Raw genomic sequence first — 17,623 nt, forward strand, 5'->3', positions numbered from 1 at the left:
AAAGAAAAAAGTGGTACAGAAATATTATAAGAAACTCTATGAGCAAGAGACAGTATCAGAAGAGAAGATTATATAATGTTTAGAAAAGTCTAATTTACCAAAAATACCAGAAGAATATAAGGAGGCCCTAGTTGCAACACTATCTACTCAAACAGACTTATGACCATTGAACCTCTGGTTCTACACAGTTATTCAAGTGTCACAAAACTCTTATCTACTCAAACAGACTTATGACCATGAAACATGCTGTTCTACACAGTCATCATACTTGATTGAATCTCTTAAAAGGAGACAATTATGCAAATTGGATACTAGCATGAATTGGACTTCTGAGGGAATTTATTTGAATTTACTATAATTATTTTTTTGTGCCAGAGATTTCTTTGATGTTTGCTATTGAGAAGAAGACATATGGCCAGCTTTTGAATTTACCCCATGTTTTGTAGGTGACGACTACAAGTTATGTGCATCAGGGAATTCCCTCTGTCCGATTGCTTCAGAAAAAAAAAATAGACCTTCCCTGTTTAAACAAATTCTCATTTGTAATTATCTGCACTTCTTCTTATACACTTATAAACTTTATATTGCATATGAATTAAGATGACCAGTAAAGACAAATTTACAATTCACATTTAACTGACACATATAGTCAGAGCTCCCCATAACATACTAAAATATGTCAATAAATCAATAATGTCAATAAATACATTAATACATTAATTTGTGCTGTAATTTATGTTTTTATAGACCTCAGTAATAATTGCCTTCCAAAAACAAAACCTATGAAACTATCCAAATCTCAGGGGACGGGGCAACATAAAACATCACTGTCTCTGTACATTGTTCTCTAGTTTAAATGTTGAAGTGGGGAATTTCCCCAACATGTACCTATAAAGAATATTAGGCAAACAAAAATTTATTAAAACTTTCTCTTCATGAGCTGGTGCTTATCATTAAGCTCAGGTCTCATCACAATGATAAAACACTTGGGAAAAAAGATGCACACCAATAAGCCAGCATTGGAGGAGATCATGGAGAAGATCTCCACAGCCAACGTATATTTTCCCCTTGTGCTTAGATAGGTTGGAATAAAACACAACCAAACACTGCAGAAGACCAACATGCTGAAGGTGATGAATTTGGCTTCATTGAAACTGTCAGGTAAATTCCTAGCTAGAAAAGCAGCAGAGAAGCTAAGCAGAGCAAGAAAACCCATAAAGCCCAAAACACAGTAGAACATGACCGAGTCTTCATTGCACTCCAGGATGACTTCTTCAGACATTGACTGTGCATCAAAATCTGGATATGGTGGGGATGTTATCAGCCACACAGCACAAACACATATTTGAAAAAGGGAGCAGGATAGAAGAATGAAACTGACCATCCTTCCCCCAACCCATTTCCTCAATCTGGAACCGGGTTTGGTGGCCATGAATGCTAGAACCACAACAAAGGTTTTGGCCAAGACACAAGAAACTGCCACAGAAAAGATGAAGCCAAAAGCTGGTTGTCGAAAGAGACACACAATCGTATTGGGCTTCCCAACAAATAGAAAGACACAAAGGAAAGAGAGGAGAAGAGAAAGTAGGAGTGTATAAGTGAGATTCCGGTTGTTGGCTTTGACGATGGGAGTGTCTTTGTGTTTCATGAAGATTGTTATTACCAAAGCCGTCATTAAAGAAAAGCAAAGAGAAAGAACAGTCAGACTGATCCCCAAGGATTCTTCATAGGACAAAAAGGTGATCCGCTTTGGAATGCACATATTTTTCCCGGGATTGGGGTATTGATCTTCTGGACATGGAGAACAGTCATCTATGTCTGAAAAAGAATGCAGATGAGTTGATATAGGAAATTATAGTGTTGGCTTAATCCCAGTATAACTGAAATTTTCCTACCCTTCTCGTTTGATATTTTCCCCTCTGGACATAGATGGCAATCATAGCAACAAAACAACTTTCCTTCTTTCTTGGCCTTGCTGTGTCCTGTCTCGCAAGGATCATTACATAAAGATAAAGGTAATGCCTATCAATGAATGAAGAAGAATATATTAAGATACAAAGAGGAAAGGAAGTGCTTTGAGTGTTTCTGTGGAATCAGCAGATTAAAAATGAAGTAGCAGGATGACATAATTTTAGATGTAATTGCTCTGAAATTATAACTAATTAAATTTCTACAATAATTGTATCGATAGCCTTTGTTAACCATCATCACTCTTCATAGACAATTTCTGTGCTAGTTAGTTAAGGTTGGTTTTTTCAACTTCTGAATTTTGATGTCAGCAAACTGAAGAGATTCATTGTGCTGGCTTGCAGCTTTTACTTAAAAACCGTGAAAACCATTGCCCATAATTAACAGGGAGCCAGGAAAGTATATTTCCTAATATTCAATAGCAATTGCTAGAAAAGTTTAAAAAGTATCTTACTGATACCTTTCCTTTTCCAGGAAATTTGTACCTAGGTATTTAATATTTAAAATTTAAATGAAGGCAAACAAATCTGGATTCAAAAAGCTAACCTGGTTAAAGCCTACTGGCCATGTGATCGAATCTACAGAAATATTGAAGAACTTCTCTGCTAGAGCTGTGGGATCTATCACTCCAACTTTGACTCTAAGAAATGATTGGTTTGGGAATGTGATCCAGTTGATAATATCAAATCCACCAATGAATTCTCCATTTGTATCAAAGGAGATCTTTTCACCAACACTGTTGTTGAATCTGACACTTCTCAGAAAAGAATGAACCTGAAACGCAGAGGCAATAAGAGAGGAACAAACTGAGGGAGGGAGAAATAATTCATATATTGAAAACATACATATGAATGTTTCTTTAAAGTTGTAATCCCTCAAACAAATAAATAACAATCATTCTAAAACAGAGATAGAGATATCAGATTTCTGAAATAAAATTAACATAGAATTGCAAAATAAACAACCATCAAAAAATAAAATTAAGCTCTAGTTTATTTGCAAAAGCTACTTAAGCCAGATCACTTCTAATAAATATATAATCAATACTATGATGTATAAAACAACCATATAATTGAACTCATTTCATACACTAGCAAGGTTGTATTCAAAATGGTGCAAGTTAGGCTTCAGCAGTATGTGAACTGAGAACTAAGAAGTACAAATATTTTTTTTTTGAAAAGGCAGAGGAACTGGAGATCAAATTTCCTTCATTTGCTTGATTATGAGACAGTAGGGTAGTTCCAGAAAACCATCTATTTTGCTTCATTGACCATGCTAAACCCTTTGATTATGTAGATCACAACAATCTGTGGCAAGTTCTTAAAGTGTTGGGAGTACCAGACGATCATAACTGTCACCTGAGAAGGCTAATGTCAGCTCTTCATGAATCAGCTTCGCACCTCACCTGCTTCCTGCCATTAAAGGCCTGAAGTGGAGGGGATGAAGGATTAAAGAGCAATAAAGCTGTGTTTATATGTGTTGGGAAATCAGGAGAGTGGAAGGATAGGTGATAAAGACCAGAGCAGCCAGATGCTGTTTTTACCAGCATCCCAAGGCCAAGCACCCAGAGAAATATGTGGATTATCCCCAAACATCTCAACATTCTCAAAACATCTTGCTGAGCTGTGGTTGGCTGGAAATGGACTGGTTACAGGGGGGTAAGAATGGACTCCGGTTGAACCTGTTTTATATCTTGCAAATGCTGGAGAATTCAGAGCTGACTTTACATTACTGCAACTAACACCTTTAGTAAAAGAACCCTTTGCTTTTACCAAATGGAGTCAAGGATCTTCCTTTTCTAAGGGATCAGTTTGAGTCAGACCTTACATCTGCATGACAGCCAAGAAGCAACAGTTAGAGCCAGACATGGAACAATTGATTGCTTCAAAATAGGGTAATAAGTACAACAAGGCTATATATTGTCACCTTGCTTATTTAAATTATATGCAAAGTACATCTTGTGAAATGCCAGGCTGATGAATCACAAGCCAGAATTAGGATTGGTGGAAGAAATATCAACAAGTACCAGTACGCTCCCATAGAGAGGGGATCCTCCGGGTGCCGTCGGCCAAACAATGTCGACTGGAGGCCCCTAGGGGGAGAGCCTTCTCTGTGGGGGCACCTACGATCTGGAACAAGCTCCCCCCGGAGATACGGAAGATCCCAGATCTGCGCAACTTCTGTCACGCGCTCAAGACTTTCTTATTTCATCAAGCTGGCCTGGCCTAAATCTTTTCCCCTTTTAAATGTAAATTTTAATTTGTTTTAAATTATTGGGTATTTTAAATTTGTCTCAGCCAAATTATTTAATTTGTTTTTATTCTATTTTAAATTTTGTATTTATGTGTTTTATTCTGTGGCTGTTCACCGCCCTGAGTCCTTCGGGAGTAGGACGGTATATAAATTCAATAAAATCAAAATCAAATCAAATCAAACAACCTCAGATATGCAAAGATACCACTCTAATGGCAGAACGTGAAAAGGAACTAAAGAGCCACTTGATGAGGTAAAAGAGTAGATTGCAAAAGTTGGCTGGAAACACAATATAAAAAAAGCTAAGTTTATGGCATCTGGTGCCATTACTTCATAGCCAATAGAATTGGAAGAAATGAAAACAGATTTTATTTTCATGGGCTCCAAGATTACTGCAGATCTCCCTTTTTTTAAAAGAAAAAATCCTTTTCAAATTTTCAAATTGCTTTTTTCAATTTTTCAATTATTTGTTCCCAATTTTAATCTTTTTTCAACTCTTAAATATTATTTTTAATTTTTAATTATTTCTTTTCAGTTTTTACATCTTTTTCCATTTCTTTTTTCAACTAAACGTTTGAAAACATATAGTTTACTTATTTTAATTCTGTAGAAATTTTTAAATTCTTAATGATGTAAGTGGAAACATAAGTAAAAAACCACAGAAAAAAGAGACAGACACTTAAGACAGGAAAGATAGTGATGAATTTTTCAAGAGAACAAATGGTCAAGAACTGTCATAAACTATTAGAAATGGGGAATATATTTAATTTTTTAAAGAAATGTTTAATTTTTTAGTAAACAAACAAAGAAAAAAAGTGATGGAAATGGACACTGACAGTATAATTACTTGCAATGTTTGCCATATGTTTCAGCTTATGCCGACATAGCTCAGATACTTTGGCACACTTTATAATCATTGGACACCACCCTGAGGTTGTGAAAGATTGAAGGCAAAAGGAGAAGTGGATAATAAAGGGTGAGATGGTTAGGTAGTGTCATCAGCACAACGAACATTAATACCGGCAAATTGTAGAAGATAGTGTAGGATAGGAGGGCCTGGAGTGCTATGGTTCATGGGGCTGCAAAGATTCAGAGAGGAGTTAGTGACATACCAACAATAATAACTGAGATAGCATAGCAACCCTTATGTACAGGTGTTCATTGTTTAATGACTGCTTGTTCAGCAACCATCTGAAATTATAAGAAATTGTAAGTGCAGAACAAGTGATACTTATGATTTCCTTACTGTGCTTGTATGATCACAATTCAGGAAGTCGGGAATGGGCCTTTATTTCTGACTGTCATGGCATTCCACAGTTACTTGATTGTGATTTGTAGTCTATCTTGCTAGCTTTCCACAAGCAAAGTCAATGGGGAAGCTAGAAGGAATTTGGACGTTGTGATCGCATGAATTCCATGCTTTAAAAACTATGCAATCCTCACTTAACAATGGTAACTGGGGTCTGCCAAAATTATTGTTGCTAAACCGCATGGTCAAGTGATGTCACAACTTATACCTGCATCACTTAGCAATGGAAACTCAGGTCCCAATGACCGTCATTAAGTAAACACTGCCAGTAAAATTTACAATATAATCAAAGATAGACTTACTTTTATGAAGTAAAATCTAAAATTAATGACCTACCCCGAAAATACAACCTAGCATGTTTTTTCATGCTGTTCGCAATATAAGCCCTAGTTCAGAGAATCAGCAGCGGTGGTGGGGCGGTTGGGGTAGCCAGCATAGGAGGTGGCAAGGATGCACATGGGGAAGACGATGTCCGGAAGCAGGTTCAGCCTTTATGGCGCCAGGGAGAAAGGAATGTAATACGTTCCACCACCTGTCTTTCCTTGCAGAGTGTGTGGCAAAGCTGGAGGACCCTATTTGTCAGTTGGAACTGCAAAGGCAGGGGCTGTACCATGGCACCACCTTACCCCACCATTTGCTGGCTGTGAGAGGCGGTGCAGTCAGCATGGCTCCACTGGCAGCAGGGGGGTGGTCTGGAGGTCATAGATCTGGGACGACTCGGGTAGCCGAGAGCAGCACTACCAGGAGGGCAAAGAGACCCCATGAGGTCAGCAGCAGCATAGGCCACTGTTTGGAGGCCAGCGGTTGAGAAGTGCCCTGGTAGCAACAGGGCCAGTAAGCATTGGGACCAAGAGAACGGGGCTGGTTGGCTTTCCATCCCCTGTATGTTAAAAAAATAAGAAACCCGAAAATAAGCCCAAATTCTTATTTCGGGGCCTAAAAGAAAATAAGACCAGGGCCTATTTTTCAGGGAAACACGGTATATTCTACCTAGGAAATAAAGTCTTAGTAGAAGAGGTTAGGCAATGGGAATTGAGGACCAAAGGGCAATGACTTCTGGGTGAGATCATCCGTAGCTTTGGGGTGAAGTGTCAACTGTATGCCGATGACACGCAGTTGTACATTTCAACCCCAGGCCACCCCAATGATGCCCTTGACGTGATGTCCCGCTGCCTGGAGGCCGTGCGGATCTGGATGGGGAGGAACAGGCTCAGACTCAACCTCTCCAAGATTGAGTGGCTGTGGCTCCCGATGGCCCGATATAGCCAACTAGAACCATCGCTGGCTATTGGTGATGAGATCTTACGCCCCTCAGAGAGGGCTTGCACCTTGGGCGTCCTCCTGGACTCACGGCTGTCTTTGGAAGATCATATGACGGCCGTGGCCAGGGGGGGTTTCTATCAGGTTCGCCTGATCTCCCAGTTGCGTCCCTTTCTGGATCGGGATGCCCTGCGCACAGTCACTCATGCCCTCGTCACTTCCCAGCTGGACTATTATAATGCTCTGTACATGGGGCTCCCCTTGAGGAGTACCTGGATGCTCCAGCTGGTCCAGAATGCAGCCGCATGAGTAATAATGGGGGTGACTCGTCGCTCCCATGTAACACCCTTCTTGTGCGAGCTGCACTGGCTCCCGGTGGTCTCCGGGTGCGTTTCAAGGTGTTAGTTACCACCTTTAAAGCGCTCCATGGCTTAGGACCTGGTTATCTACAGGACCGCATTCTGCCAGCAATTGCCTCCCACCGACCAATATGCTCCCACAGAGAGGGCGTCCTCAGAGTGCCGTCGGCCAAACAATGTAGGCTGGTGACCCCCAGGGGGAGAGCCTTCTCTGTGGGGGCCCCGGACCTATGGAACGAACTGCCCCTGAACATACGAAGGATCCCTGACCTCCGCGCCTTCCGTCATGCTCTAAAGACCCTATTATTCCAGCAAGCTGGTCTGACGGGATAAAGGATTTTAAATTGGGTTTTGATAGGGGTTTTAAAATGATTTTAGTTGGGTTTTTAAATTCGGCCAATGATTGAATTATTTTAATTAAGTTTTTAAAATGTTGTTGTATATTGTTTTTACCATGGCTGTTCACCGCCCTGTGTCCTTCGGGAGAAGGGCGGTATATAAATATAATAAACTAACTATCTAATGACATTTCTTTTATTGGATGCATTAAAGTAGAACCAGAGTCAACATCAGCAGGGCTGCTGGAATTTAAAATCCTGCATTAAGCGGATGCTGAATATGATGACCGAAATGTCTATCATTTGAAATCTATGATTGTTTCATCCAATGGGAGTACACTGCGCCGAGGTGGTGCAGTGGTTAGAGTGCAGTACTGCAGGCTACTTCAGCTATTTCAGCTGACTGCTAGCTGGAGTTCATGGGCATTTAAATGGGCCTTTATTTCTGACTGTCATGGCATTCCACAGTTACTTGATTGTGATTTGTAATCTATCTTGCTAGCTTTCCACAAGCAAAGTCAATGGGGAAGCTAGAAGGAAATTGGAAGTTGTGATCACATGAATTCCATGCTTTAAAAACTATGCAATCCTCACTTAACAATGGTAACTGGGGTCTGCCAAAATTATTGTTGCTAAACCGCATGGTCAAGTGATGTCACAACTTATACCTGCATCACTTAAGCAATGAAAACTCAGGTCCCAATGACTGTCATTAAGTAAAGGCTGCCAGTAAAATTTACAATATAATTGAAGATAGACTTACTTTTACAAAGTAAAATCAAAAATTAATGACCTACACCGAAAATATGACCTAGCATGATTTTTCATGCTGCTCGCAATATAAGCCCTACCCCTACAAAATAAGCCCTAGTTCAGAGGATCAGCAGTGGTGGTGGGGTGGTGGAGGTAGCCAGCATAGGAGGTGGCAAGGATGTGCACGGGGCAGGTGCAGCATGTGTGTGGCCAGAGACGAAGGAATGCAATATGTTCCACCACCTGTCTTTCCTTGCAGAGTGTGTGGCAAAGCTGGAGGACCCCATTTTTCAATGGGAACTGAGAAGGCAGGGGCTGTGCATTGGCACCACTCCACCCCACCATTTGCTGACTGTGAGAGGATGCAGGGCCGGCAAGCATTGGGAGGAAGGGGCTGGTTGGCTTTCCATCCCCTGTACGTTAAAAAAATAAGAGACACCCAAAAATAACCCCAAGTTCTTATTTCAGGGCCTAAAAGAAAATAAGACCAGGAACTATTTTTCAGGGAAGCACAGTATATTCTACCTAGGAAATAAAGTCTCAGTAGAAGAGGTTAGGCAATGGGAAAAGAGGACCAAAGTGCAAAGACATTTCTTTTATTGGATGCATTAAAGTAGAGCCAGAGTCAACATCAGCAGGGTCTGCCAGAATTTAAATCCTGCATTTAGCGGATGCTGAATTTGATGGCTGAGATGTCCATCATTTGAAATCGATGATTGTTTCATCCAATGGGAGTACACTGCGCTGAGGTGGCGCAGTGGTTAGAGTGCAGTACTGCAGGCTATTTCAGCTACTTCAGCTGACTGTTAACTGCAGTTCAGCAGTTCGAATCTCACCAGCTCAAGGTTGACTCAGCTTTCCATCCTTCTGAAGTGGGTAAAATGAGGGCCCAAATTGTTGTGGGCATCCTTGTAAACCACTTAGAGAGGGCTGTAAAAGCACTTTGAAGCGGTATATAAGTCTAAGTGCTATTGATATTGCTAAATATGTCACAAAATGTAGGCTCAAATTAACATCCCACCTTGGTCCTCTTTTATTTAGTGAATTAAAAACACTTTTACTCCTTTCCCTTCTTCTCCTAGAGCCGTGTTCTTGGAAGCATATAAGGCTGCTCTCATTCCATGCATTTGCTCTAAAACTATGCATGTGTTGTTGTGAATAACTGGGTGTAGAAATGCAAGTGACTCTCAAATGGTCTATGAAGAGGTCAGAACCAATGCCTCATAAAATGGGAACATTACAGCAGGCTGAATATTCTTTGAATAAGAATGACACAATATATCAGTCTTCCTCTTCCACCTATGGATTGTATGGGAAGATCCTAATCAGGAAATGCCAAAAAATATTGGCATGATTCAGTGGTGGGTTCCACTTACCTTCATTACCGGTTCACTTTCGTGAATGCGGATGCACAGAATGTTCATGATGAAATCCGGGCGGTGGGCAGAGTCTCCCACTGCCACCACTACCGGTTCATGCAAACCTGGGCGAACCGGTAGGAACCTACCACTGGCATGTTTGTACTTTCAAGAATCAATGAATTGTGTCTGCAAATGCAAACATTCCAAAAAACCATACATAACAACAACAACAACAACAACAACAACAACAACAACAACAACAACAATCAATACAGCTTCAACATTCAGTAATAACCTCCTTCCATTTATCCGTAGGCTGACTTTATAGAACAATAAGGAAGTAGCTTCCCAGGATGGAGGGGGAGTATTTCAGAGAAGTAAAAGACAATTCAGATTGGATATTGTATCTGTGAGAAACAGAAGTAACATACCCCGCCCCCCAGTGGTGGGATTCAAGAAATTTAACAACCGGTTCTCTGCCATAATGATTTCTTCCAGGAACCAGTTTGCCAAACTGCTCAGAAAGTTAACAACCAGTTCTCCCGAAGTGGTGCGAACTGGCTGAATCCCACCACTGCCACACCCTCTAATAATTCACAGAGTAAATTGCAGATATAGATAGTAGAGTACTCAGATTGACAAAATTTTATCTATAGATGTAAAACAAGAAGAAATCAGCTTAGAAGAATTACTATCTGTCATTCTTGATTTTGGGCTTGACAAGAGATTAATTTCATGGAGAGAAACATATTTTAAGAAATTTTGTAGAATGCCATTTACAATTTGAATATCAGCCTATGAATATTTTGATTACTTAATCCATTATTACATCTCACTTTTGGGTTTTCAGACATCAATATCCCTGGAGAATATTGTTTGCTAGAGTTTTTGGACACATGTTGCAACTACAGATATGGTGGTTTCTCACTACCCTCATAACAGACTTACCTGCCACCACGCTTGATTGTGAAAATGTTTCCTTCTTTCTTTCATCATTGTTGTTTCTCTAGATTTGGATAGAGAGAGAGATTGCAAAGCATGTGCCACAGCATAGACCGCATTGTAAATATTATAACTCTGGCCACTCATGCTTGTTTCAAACACAGATGTAGGAAGGGTTTCAAGCTTCTCCTGTCCAGTACATTTCTTCTCAGACTCCTCCATTTTTGAGTTTGGGAAGAAACAACTGAATGCCTGTTCCCAGAAACCTTTCTGAAAATGATCATTCTGATTGTTGCTTGGATTTAGATTGTGAAGAAATTCCTGGAAGTTTTGGATTTTGTTTGTGTGAACTGCAAAGGATAAAGCACCATGCAGAAAATTTATATCCCAAGATTTATGAAAGGAAGTTGAAGTATAATCTGTTTGAGCAGTTATAAGCCAAATCTTATTCTTCTTTGGTATATCATCCACTTCTGAAATGTGAAGGATACTTCTCAGAACTGTTAAGGACTGAATTTCACCATATAAGATTATCACGTTGGCTGTGCTGTTCATGAGAACATGGTATATATGTAGCACTTCATTTATGGTTTCATCAAAATCACTGTAAAAAGCTCCATTTGGGAATTCTGCTATGAATTCAGTGCAGATGCCATGCTCAGAAAAAGTGGGGAGTACCTCTTGCAGGAATTTCTCTCCTTTCTCATCCTTTACTACAAGAATGCCAATCCAGATCCATCTAAAATATAGCAATAACTGCAGGAGGCCCTTACGTTGGTGGGATTCATTCGGAAACATTTGTTGGAAGAAAACTGCTTTATCTATGACTGGAGCAGAGCCGTAGGTCAACTACAGAAAGATAAACATATGCAATTGAAAATTCTATTGCATGTGAGCCTCTGAAACCATATATATACATTTCAGTTGGGTATCTTCTACCTTTCATACTGAAATTATGCAACTAGTTGTGTTTATTATGAAATATCAACCAAGATGTCACTCTTTTTTTTATTTAAAAAGTTTTTTTATTTATAAACAAAAAACAAACAAACAAACAATACATAATCAATCATTCAATATATCTTCTAAATACATCTTTTGTGTCTTCTTTTAGCTCCTCCAATATTTATCATATCTTAATATCATTTCCTTTATTATAAAATTTCCCCCACTTTTCTTACTTCTCTATTAATACATTTATCCATCTTTTAATTTTGTTAAAAATTAAACAACCATTTTATTCCCACACAACCTTCAACCCCCTCTCCCAACCCCCACCTCCGACCTCCCAGAGCAAAAACAGGGTATAGCATTAGACAAAACATAAGCTAAAATATACTAACTTACTACAAGATTCAAAACTCCCTCACACTCTTTAACTCCTCTTTTAAAAATTGTTCATCAGCCTCCCCTTTTAGAATTCTAATTTAAACATTTTAAAACTTTCTTTAAAGCATATCTTTTTAGAGAAAAAGAAAAAGAAAATATTATTTTATATCCATTCAATTTTAAATTAACCATTTTAGTACTTAAGTAAGTTTTTTTAAAAAAACACTTCAATAAGATATTCAGAATATAACCTTAAAGATACTATTAATCCATTGAGTTAAATTATTTCTAACTCTTGAATTCATTCTTCAAAATATCAATTTCAAAACTTTCAAAAAGCTATCCAATAACTTTAAAGTTAACCATTTTAATACCTCAGTAATTTTTTTTAAAAAAAAACTATCCATTTTTAGTTAAACATTTTTACTTAAACTTAAAAAAAAATACTAATTTCAATAAACTTTTCAGATTTATTATTAAGATCCTCCCCCCCAAAAAAAATCTTCAATTCTTCCTTTCTTTCTATATTTTTTTCCAATCCTTCTTCTTCAGTAATACTTTCTTCTTCAGCATTGCTCCTCCCCCTGCTTTTATTTTCGAAAATTTTTGAATATGGACTTGAGGCTGATGCATCCTTAGAAATCGTTCTCTTTTAAAAGTTATTTCTTTCAATTTGAATCCTCCACTTCGACTCTTCCTGCTTATATAATCAGTCACTTCATTCCTTAAAGATTGATTCTATCTATAAAGCCAAAAATTGTCACGATAAAGTTTATCAGTCTGCAGGAAAGAGTCTATTTGCTGCTTTTCAGTTAACTGCATAGAAACCTCTGCCAAAACCTTTGTTTTCAGTGTGCCACCTTCCATCGTAATCCTGACAGCCTCTTTTCCCTGCTCCAAAGTCAAATTAACTAGATTTATTTCTTCCTTTTTTCCAGCCAGCAAATCATTGTTGTTCTCCAGATTTTGATTTTGAACAGTCCTTTCAATTGATTCTATCCCCACCATCTGTTCAGAATGACAGTGATTCATGGTGCTATGATGATTCTATCAAGCAGATAATATCTAGGAATCTGAAAGATCTCTCTTTTTACAAAAAGAAGCATACCAACATTTGTGGACATATGGCAAAATGATAATATATATCCTCAACACATCTTACCTGAGGAACTTTGTAGATTCCCAGTACAGTTGCCATGTGAAGAGAGATGTCAGGTGTCCCAATGACTGCAGCCAATGTATTTATGATCCCACACTTGTAGTTAGGGATGAATTTGCCCTGAGTGAAAGGTAGAATCATTGAGGCAAAGAAAGTCCAGCTTGGACTAAAATTGCTGTTAAAAATATGGAAGCCCAGCGTGATGTTGGGTATGATCTGGGGATTTTCATTTATCTCTTTTACAGTGAACACTAAAGCCAGGATATGCTGGTAATTCTGAAAAATTATTCTGTAAAACAGAATTAGAAACAGCACATTAAGAAAGGTCTTTATCACATTATGGCACTTACAATCCTTTCATACAACATATTTTGTGGAATGTGTGAAATAATTCTTGTTTCTATATGTGAGAATGGTTCACTATCAAACTGCAGCGATTTAAAAATGGCTTATATGCAAAAGGAAATTGCTACATTTTGGTACCTGAAATAAAGAATGATGAAACATGTCATGGGAAATATATGCTTTCTCTTCCTTAATGGTAGTAACAGCTTCATATTCGTATAGAATTAATTTGTATGGAATTAACCATACATACCTGTATATTAATAGATATTGAGATGTGATTTGTTATAAATGGAGATTTGATCTCCATTTCAACTATTTCAACTTTACCTAGAAACTGAAGTAAAATATAACATCAGATAAAATAAACTGAAGCATCCTATTTTAGATGTTTCTATCAGGAGTTTTTACCACTAGTGGAAAATTTTAAGAATGATATGATTTACCAGCAAAGTTCAGAGCTTGACAATAAATTAATCATATACTTACAGAAATCCATCATGAAATGCCTGTGAAGGATGTTGAGTGAACTCAATGGGGTCAGAAAATATCACAAATGCAGAAATAATGCCAGCAATATTAACATCTCCAAGCTGATGATAGGTGTGCCGAATAGGAAGAGGCTCTCGAAGGTCACATTGAAGGGTAGGTTTCTTGCACAGCACTTTAGGCAATACTATTAACAGTATCTCCACTAATAGTAACATCTTCGATGAGTGTCTTCTTTCTATCTAGAAATACCTCTGTCTTCTACAAGATCTTTGAAATAGACCAGAGAGATCTGCCTCCTGGAGATGTTCTTCAGGCAAAATTAGAGAGTGCAACATACTATCAAATCAACTCACAGAGCTTTGGGGCTCCCAGCCATGGGTTGGAATAGGATGGGGACAATAATTACCATTATTCAGTGTCAGTTGCTCCCATTTTCATGGAGTCCCATAGTATTTGGAAAAGGCAAACTGGCTAATTTCATAATAATAGTGAGACAGTCACATATGTCTCATTCACAATTTCAAGACATGTGAGGACTTGCAGAGGCAGGAACGCATGAGCTACAAGACAAAAAATAAAATCATTAGATCCATAAAGCTGTAAAGCTAGAAATAGAGCTGTAAATATATGTATGTGTAAAGGCATTACTGTAATTCTATTCTATTCTATTCTGTTCTGTTCTGTTCTGTTTTTTTTTATGTATAAAAGTTTTTTTATTTTAAAACAAACAACAAAAAACAAAACATAAAAACATTCATCATTCTATACAATCGTAGACAGTATATCAATTGGTGACATTCTTTTGTGCTCCTCCCCTCTTATAATTATCACTAGATGTCCCAAGCTCATTTCCTTTAGAAATTATATCACTTAATTTATATCAACTTCCATTTATTACATAGTTATCTCCAAGATTTATTGCCTATCCATTGATGAAATAAGTCCCGTATCAAATAATATTGTTTATCTTCCTGTTCTCCAATTTCAAAGGTCAGTTTACTCATTTCAGCATATTCAATCATTTTGTTAATAATTTCTTCATCCATAGCTATTTATTTATTTATTTATTTATTTATTTTTATTTATTTATTTTATTATATTTTTATACCGCCCTTCCCCCGAAGGATTCAGGGTGGTGAACAGCCATAATAAAACAATATACAAGACAAATTTAAAAACCATATTAAAATAATTCAATTTTGACCGAATTTAAAATTCCCATTCTAAAACCCTTATAAAACAATATTAAAAACCCATATTTAAAACTTGATTAAAATTATTGTCCCATCGGACCGGCTTGTTGGAATAACAGGGTCTTTAGCGCACAATGGAAGGCATGGAGGTCAGGGATCCTTCGTATATCCGGGGGCAATTCGTTCCATAGGGCAGGAGCCCCCACAGAGAAGGCTCTCCCCCTGGGAGTCGCCAGTCGACATTGTTTAGCCAATGGCACCCTCTCTGTGTGAGCATATTGGTCGGTGGGAGGCAGTCAATGGCAGCAGGTGGTCCTGTAAATATCCAGGCCCTAAGCCATGGAGCGCTTTAAAGGTGGTAACCAACACCTTGAAACGCACCCGGAAGACCACCAGGAGCCAGTGCATCTTGCGCAAGAGAGGTGTTACATGGGAGCGACGGGTCGCCCCCATTATCACTCACACGGCCGCATTCTGGACCAGTTGGAGCCTCCAGGTGCTTCTCAAGTGGAGCCCCATGTAGAGAGCAATGCAATAGTCCAGATGGGAAGTGACGAGGGCATGGGTGACTGTGCGCAAGGCATCCCGATCCAGAAAGGGATGCAACTGGGAGATCAGGCGAACCTGATTAAAGGCCCCCCTGGCTACGGCCATCATATGATCATCCAATGACAGCCATGAGTTCAGGAGGACGCCCAAGTTGAGAGCCCTCTCTGAGGGGGGTAAGATCTCATCCCCAATAGCCAGTGATGGGTCTAGCTGGCTATATCAGGACATCGGAAACCACAGCCACTCAGTCTTGGAGGGGTTGAGTTTGAGCCTTTTCCTCCCCATCCAGATCCGCACGGCCTCCAGGCAATGGGACATCACATCAAGGGCATTATTGGGGTGGCCTGGGGTTGAAATGTATAACTGTGTGTCATTGGTATACAGTTGACACTTCACCCCAAAGCCACGGATGATCTCACCCAGCGGCTTCACATAAATGTTGAACAGGAGGGGCTAGAGGACTGACCTTTGCAGCACCCCACAAGTGAGGAGCCTCGAGTCAACCTCTGTCCTCCCGTCAACACAGACTGCATATAGTCAGAGAGGAAGTAGGAGAACCACCGTAACATGGTGGCCCCCACTCCCATCCCCTCCAGCCAACACAACATGATACCATGATCGATGATATCAAAAGCCGCTGAGAGGTCCAGGAGGACCAGGACAGAGGAGCAACCCCTGTCCTGGGCCCTCCAGAGGTCATCAACCAATGCGAACAATGCCGTTTCCATGCTGTAACCTGTCCTGAAACCTGACTGGCACGGATCTAGATAGACAGCTTCATCCAGGAGTCGAGGAAGTTGTCGCACCACCACACTCTCAACAACCTTCACCGTGAAGCGGAGGTTGGAGACAGGATGGTAGTTAGCTAATAAAGCTGGGTCCAGGGAAGGCTTCTTGAGGAGGGGCCTCACCACCGCCTCTTTCAAGGCAGATGGGAAGACACCCTCACTCAACGAAGCATTAATAATCTCCTGAAACCAGCCTCATGTAACCTCCCGGGACGCCAGCACCAACCAGGAGGGACACAGGTCCAATAATCATGTGGTAGCATTAAGCCTCCCCAAAATCCTGTCCACGTCCTTGGGAGCCACAGGGTCAAACTCCTCCCAGATAACACTCTCAAGACTCACCCCCATCATCCCGTCTGAAACTACCCAGTCAGAGTCCAGGCCGTCCCAAATCTGAGCGATTTTATCATGCAGATATTGCACAAAATCCTCAGCTCTACCCTGCAAGGGGTCCTCCCTCGCTCCCACTTGAAGTAGGGAGCGGGTCACCCTAAACAGGGTGTCTGGGCAGTTCTCTGCAGATGCTATAAGAGTGGAAAAATAATTAGATTTCGCCACTCTTATTGCCACTAGGTAGGTCTTGATGTAAGATTTCACCAGTGTTCGGTCAGATTCGGTGCGGCTGGCCCTCCAACCGCTCTCTAGGCGTCTTTTCTGGTGCTTCACCTCCCTCAGCTCCTTGGAGTAAGTAAGTAATCTTTTATTGCGGTCAGAGACCAAATTAAAATAGACAGAGAAAGGGAGCATATTTTACAAATATGGATAGATCATGGGACAGTACACCATCTACTGCCTCAAATACAATCTGTACTGTCAATACTAGTGATCCTCTGCCATTGGGCTTACCCATCTCTTTTCCTGTTTTTTTCCAGCCATGACTGCAGCAAAAAAATTTGCCACCTTTAGAGTTATATTGGGGTCTGCGTCCTTGAGTAGGAGATAAAGGCTGAACATATCAGGTGAACCAGGGAATCTCTGGGAAATAGGAGAAATGAGTCTTGATCTTATATCCCGGGCAGCTCCTCAGAGTACCAAGGAGCTGATTGAGATCGGCACAGAGTCAGAGGCCGCAAAGGCGCGACATGGTCCAAGGCTCCAGCGGCCGCCCTATCCCAGGCGGCCACCAGTTCCTCAGCCGAGTCGTGAGTCAGAGCCTCTGGGAATGGCCCAAGCTCCGTCAGGAACCTCTCAGGGTCCATCAGGTGCCTGGGACGGAACCACCTGG

The 17,623-nt window shown here is 40.0% G+C and overlaps 1 protein-coding gene across 1 annotated transcript; it reads right to left on the minus strand.

Moving 5' to 3' along the window:
* Positions 1–919: 919 nt before the first annotated feature.
* Positions 920–14,083, minus strand: LOC139324547 (vomeronasal type-2 receptor 26-like). The gene is made up of 9 exons (XM_070954259.1): positions 13,866–14,083; positions 13,035–13,320; positions 10,550–11,392; positions 6,157–6,410; positions 5,334–5,412; positions 3,374–3,394; positions 2,515–2,742; positions 1,896–2,022; positions 920–1,818 (listed from the first exon to the last, which is right to left on the minus strand). Exons 1-9 carry the CDS (start codon positions 14,081–14,083, stop codon positions 920–922), a joined length of 2,955 nt encoding a protein of 984 aa, XP_070810360.1.
* Positions 14,084–17,623: the final 3,540 nt, after the last annotated feature.

The sequence above is a fragment of the Pituophis catenifer genome, unplaced genomic scaffold, assembly GCF_029215685.1.
Source record: "Pituophis catenifer annectens isolate HBS135680 unplaced genomic scaffold, rPitCat1.0.hap2 SCAF_15, whole genome shotgun sequence".
NCBI classification, from domain to species: Eukaryota; Metazoa; Chordata; class Lepidosauria; order Squamata; family Colubridae; genus Pituophis; species Pituophis catenifer.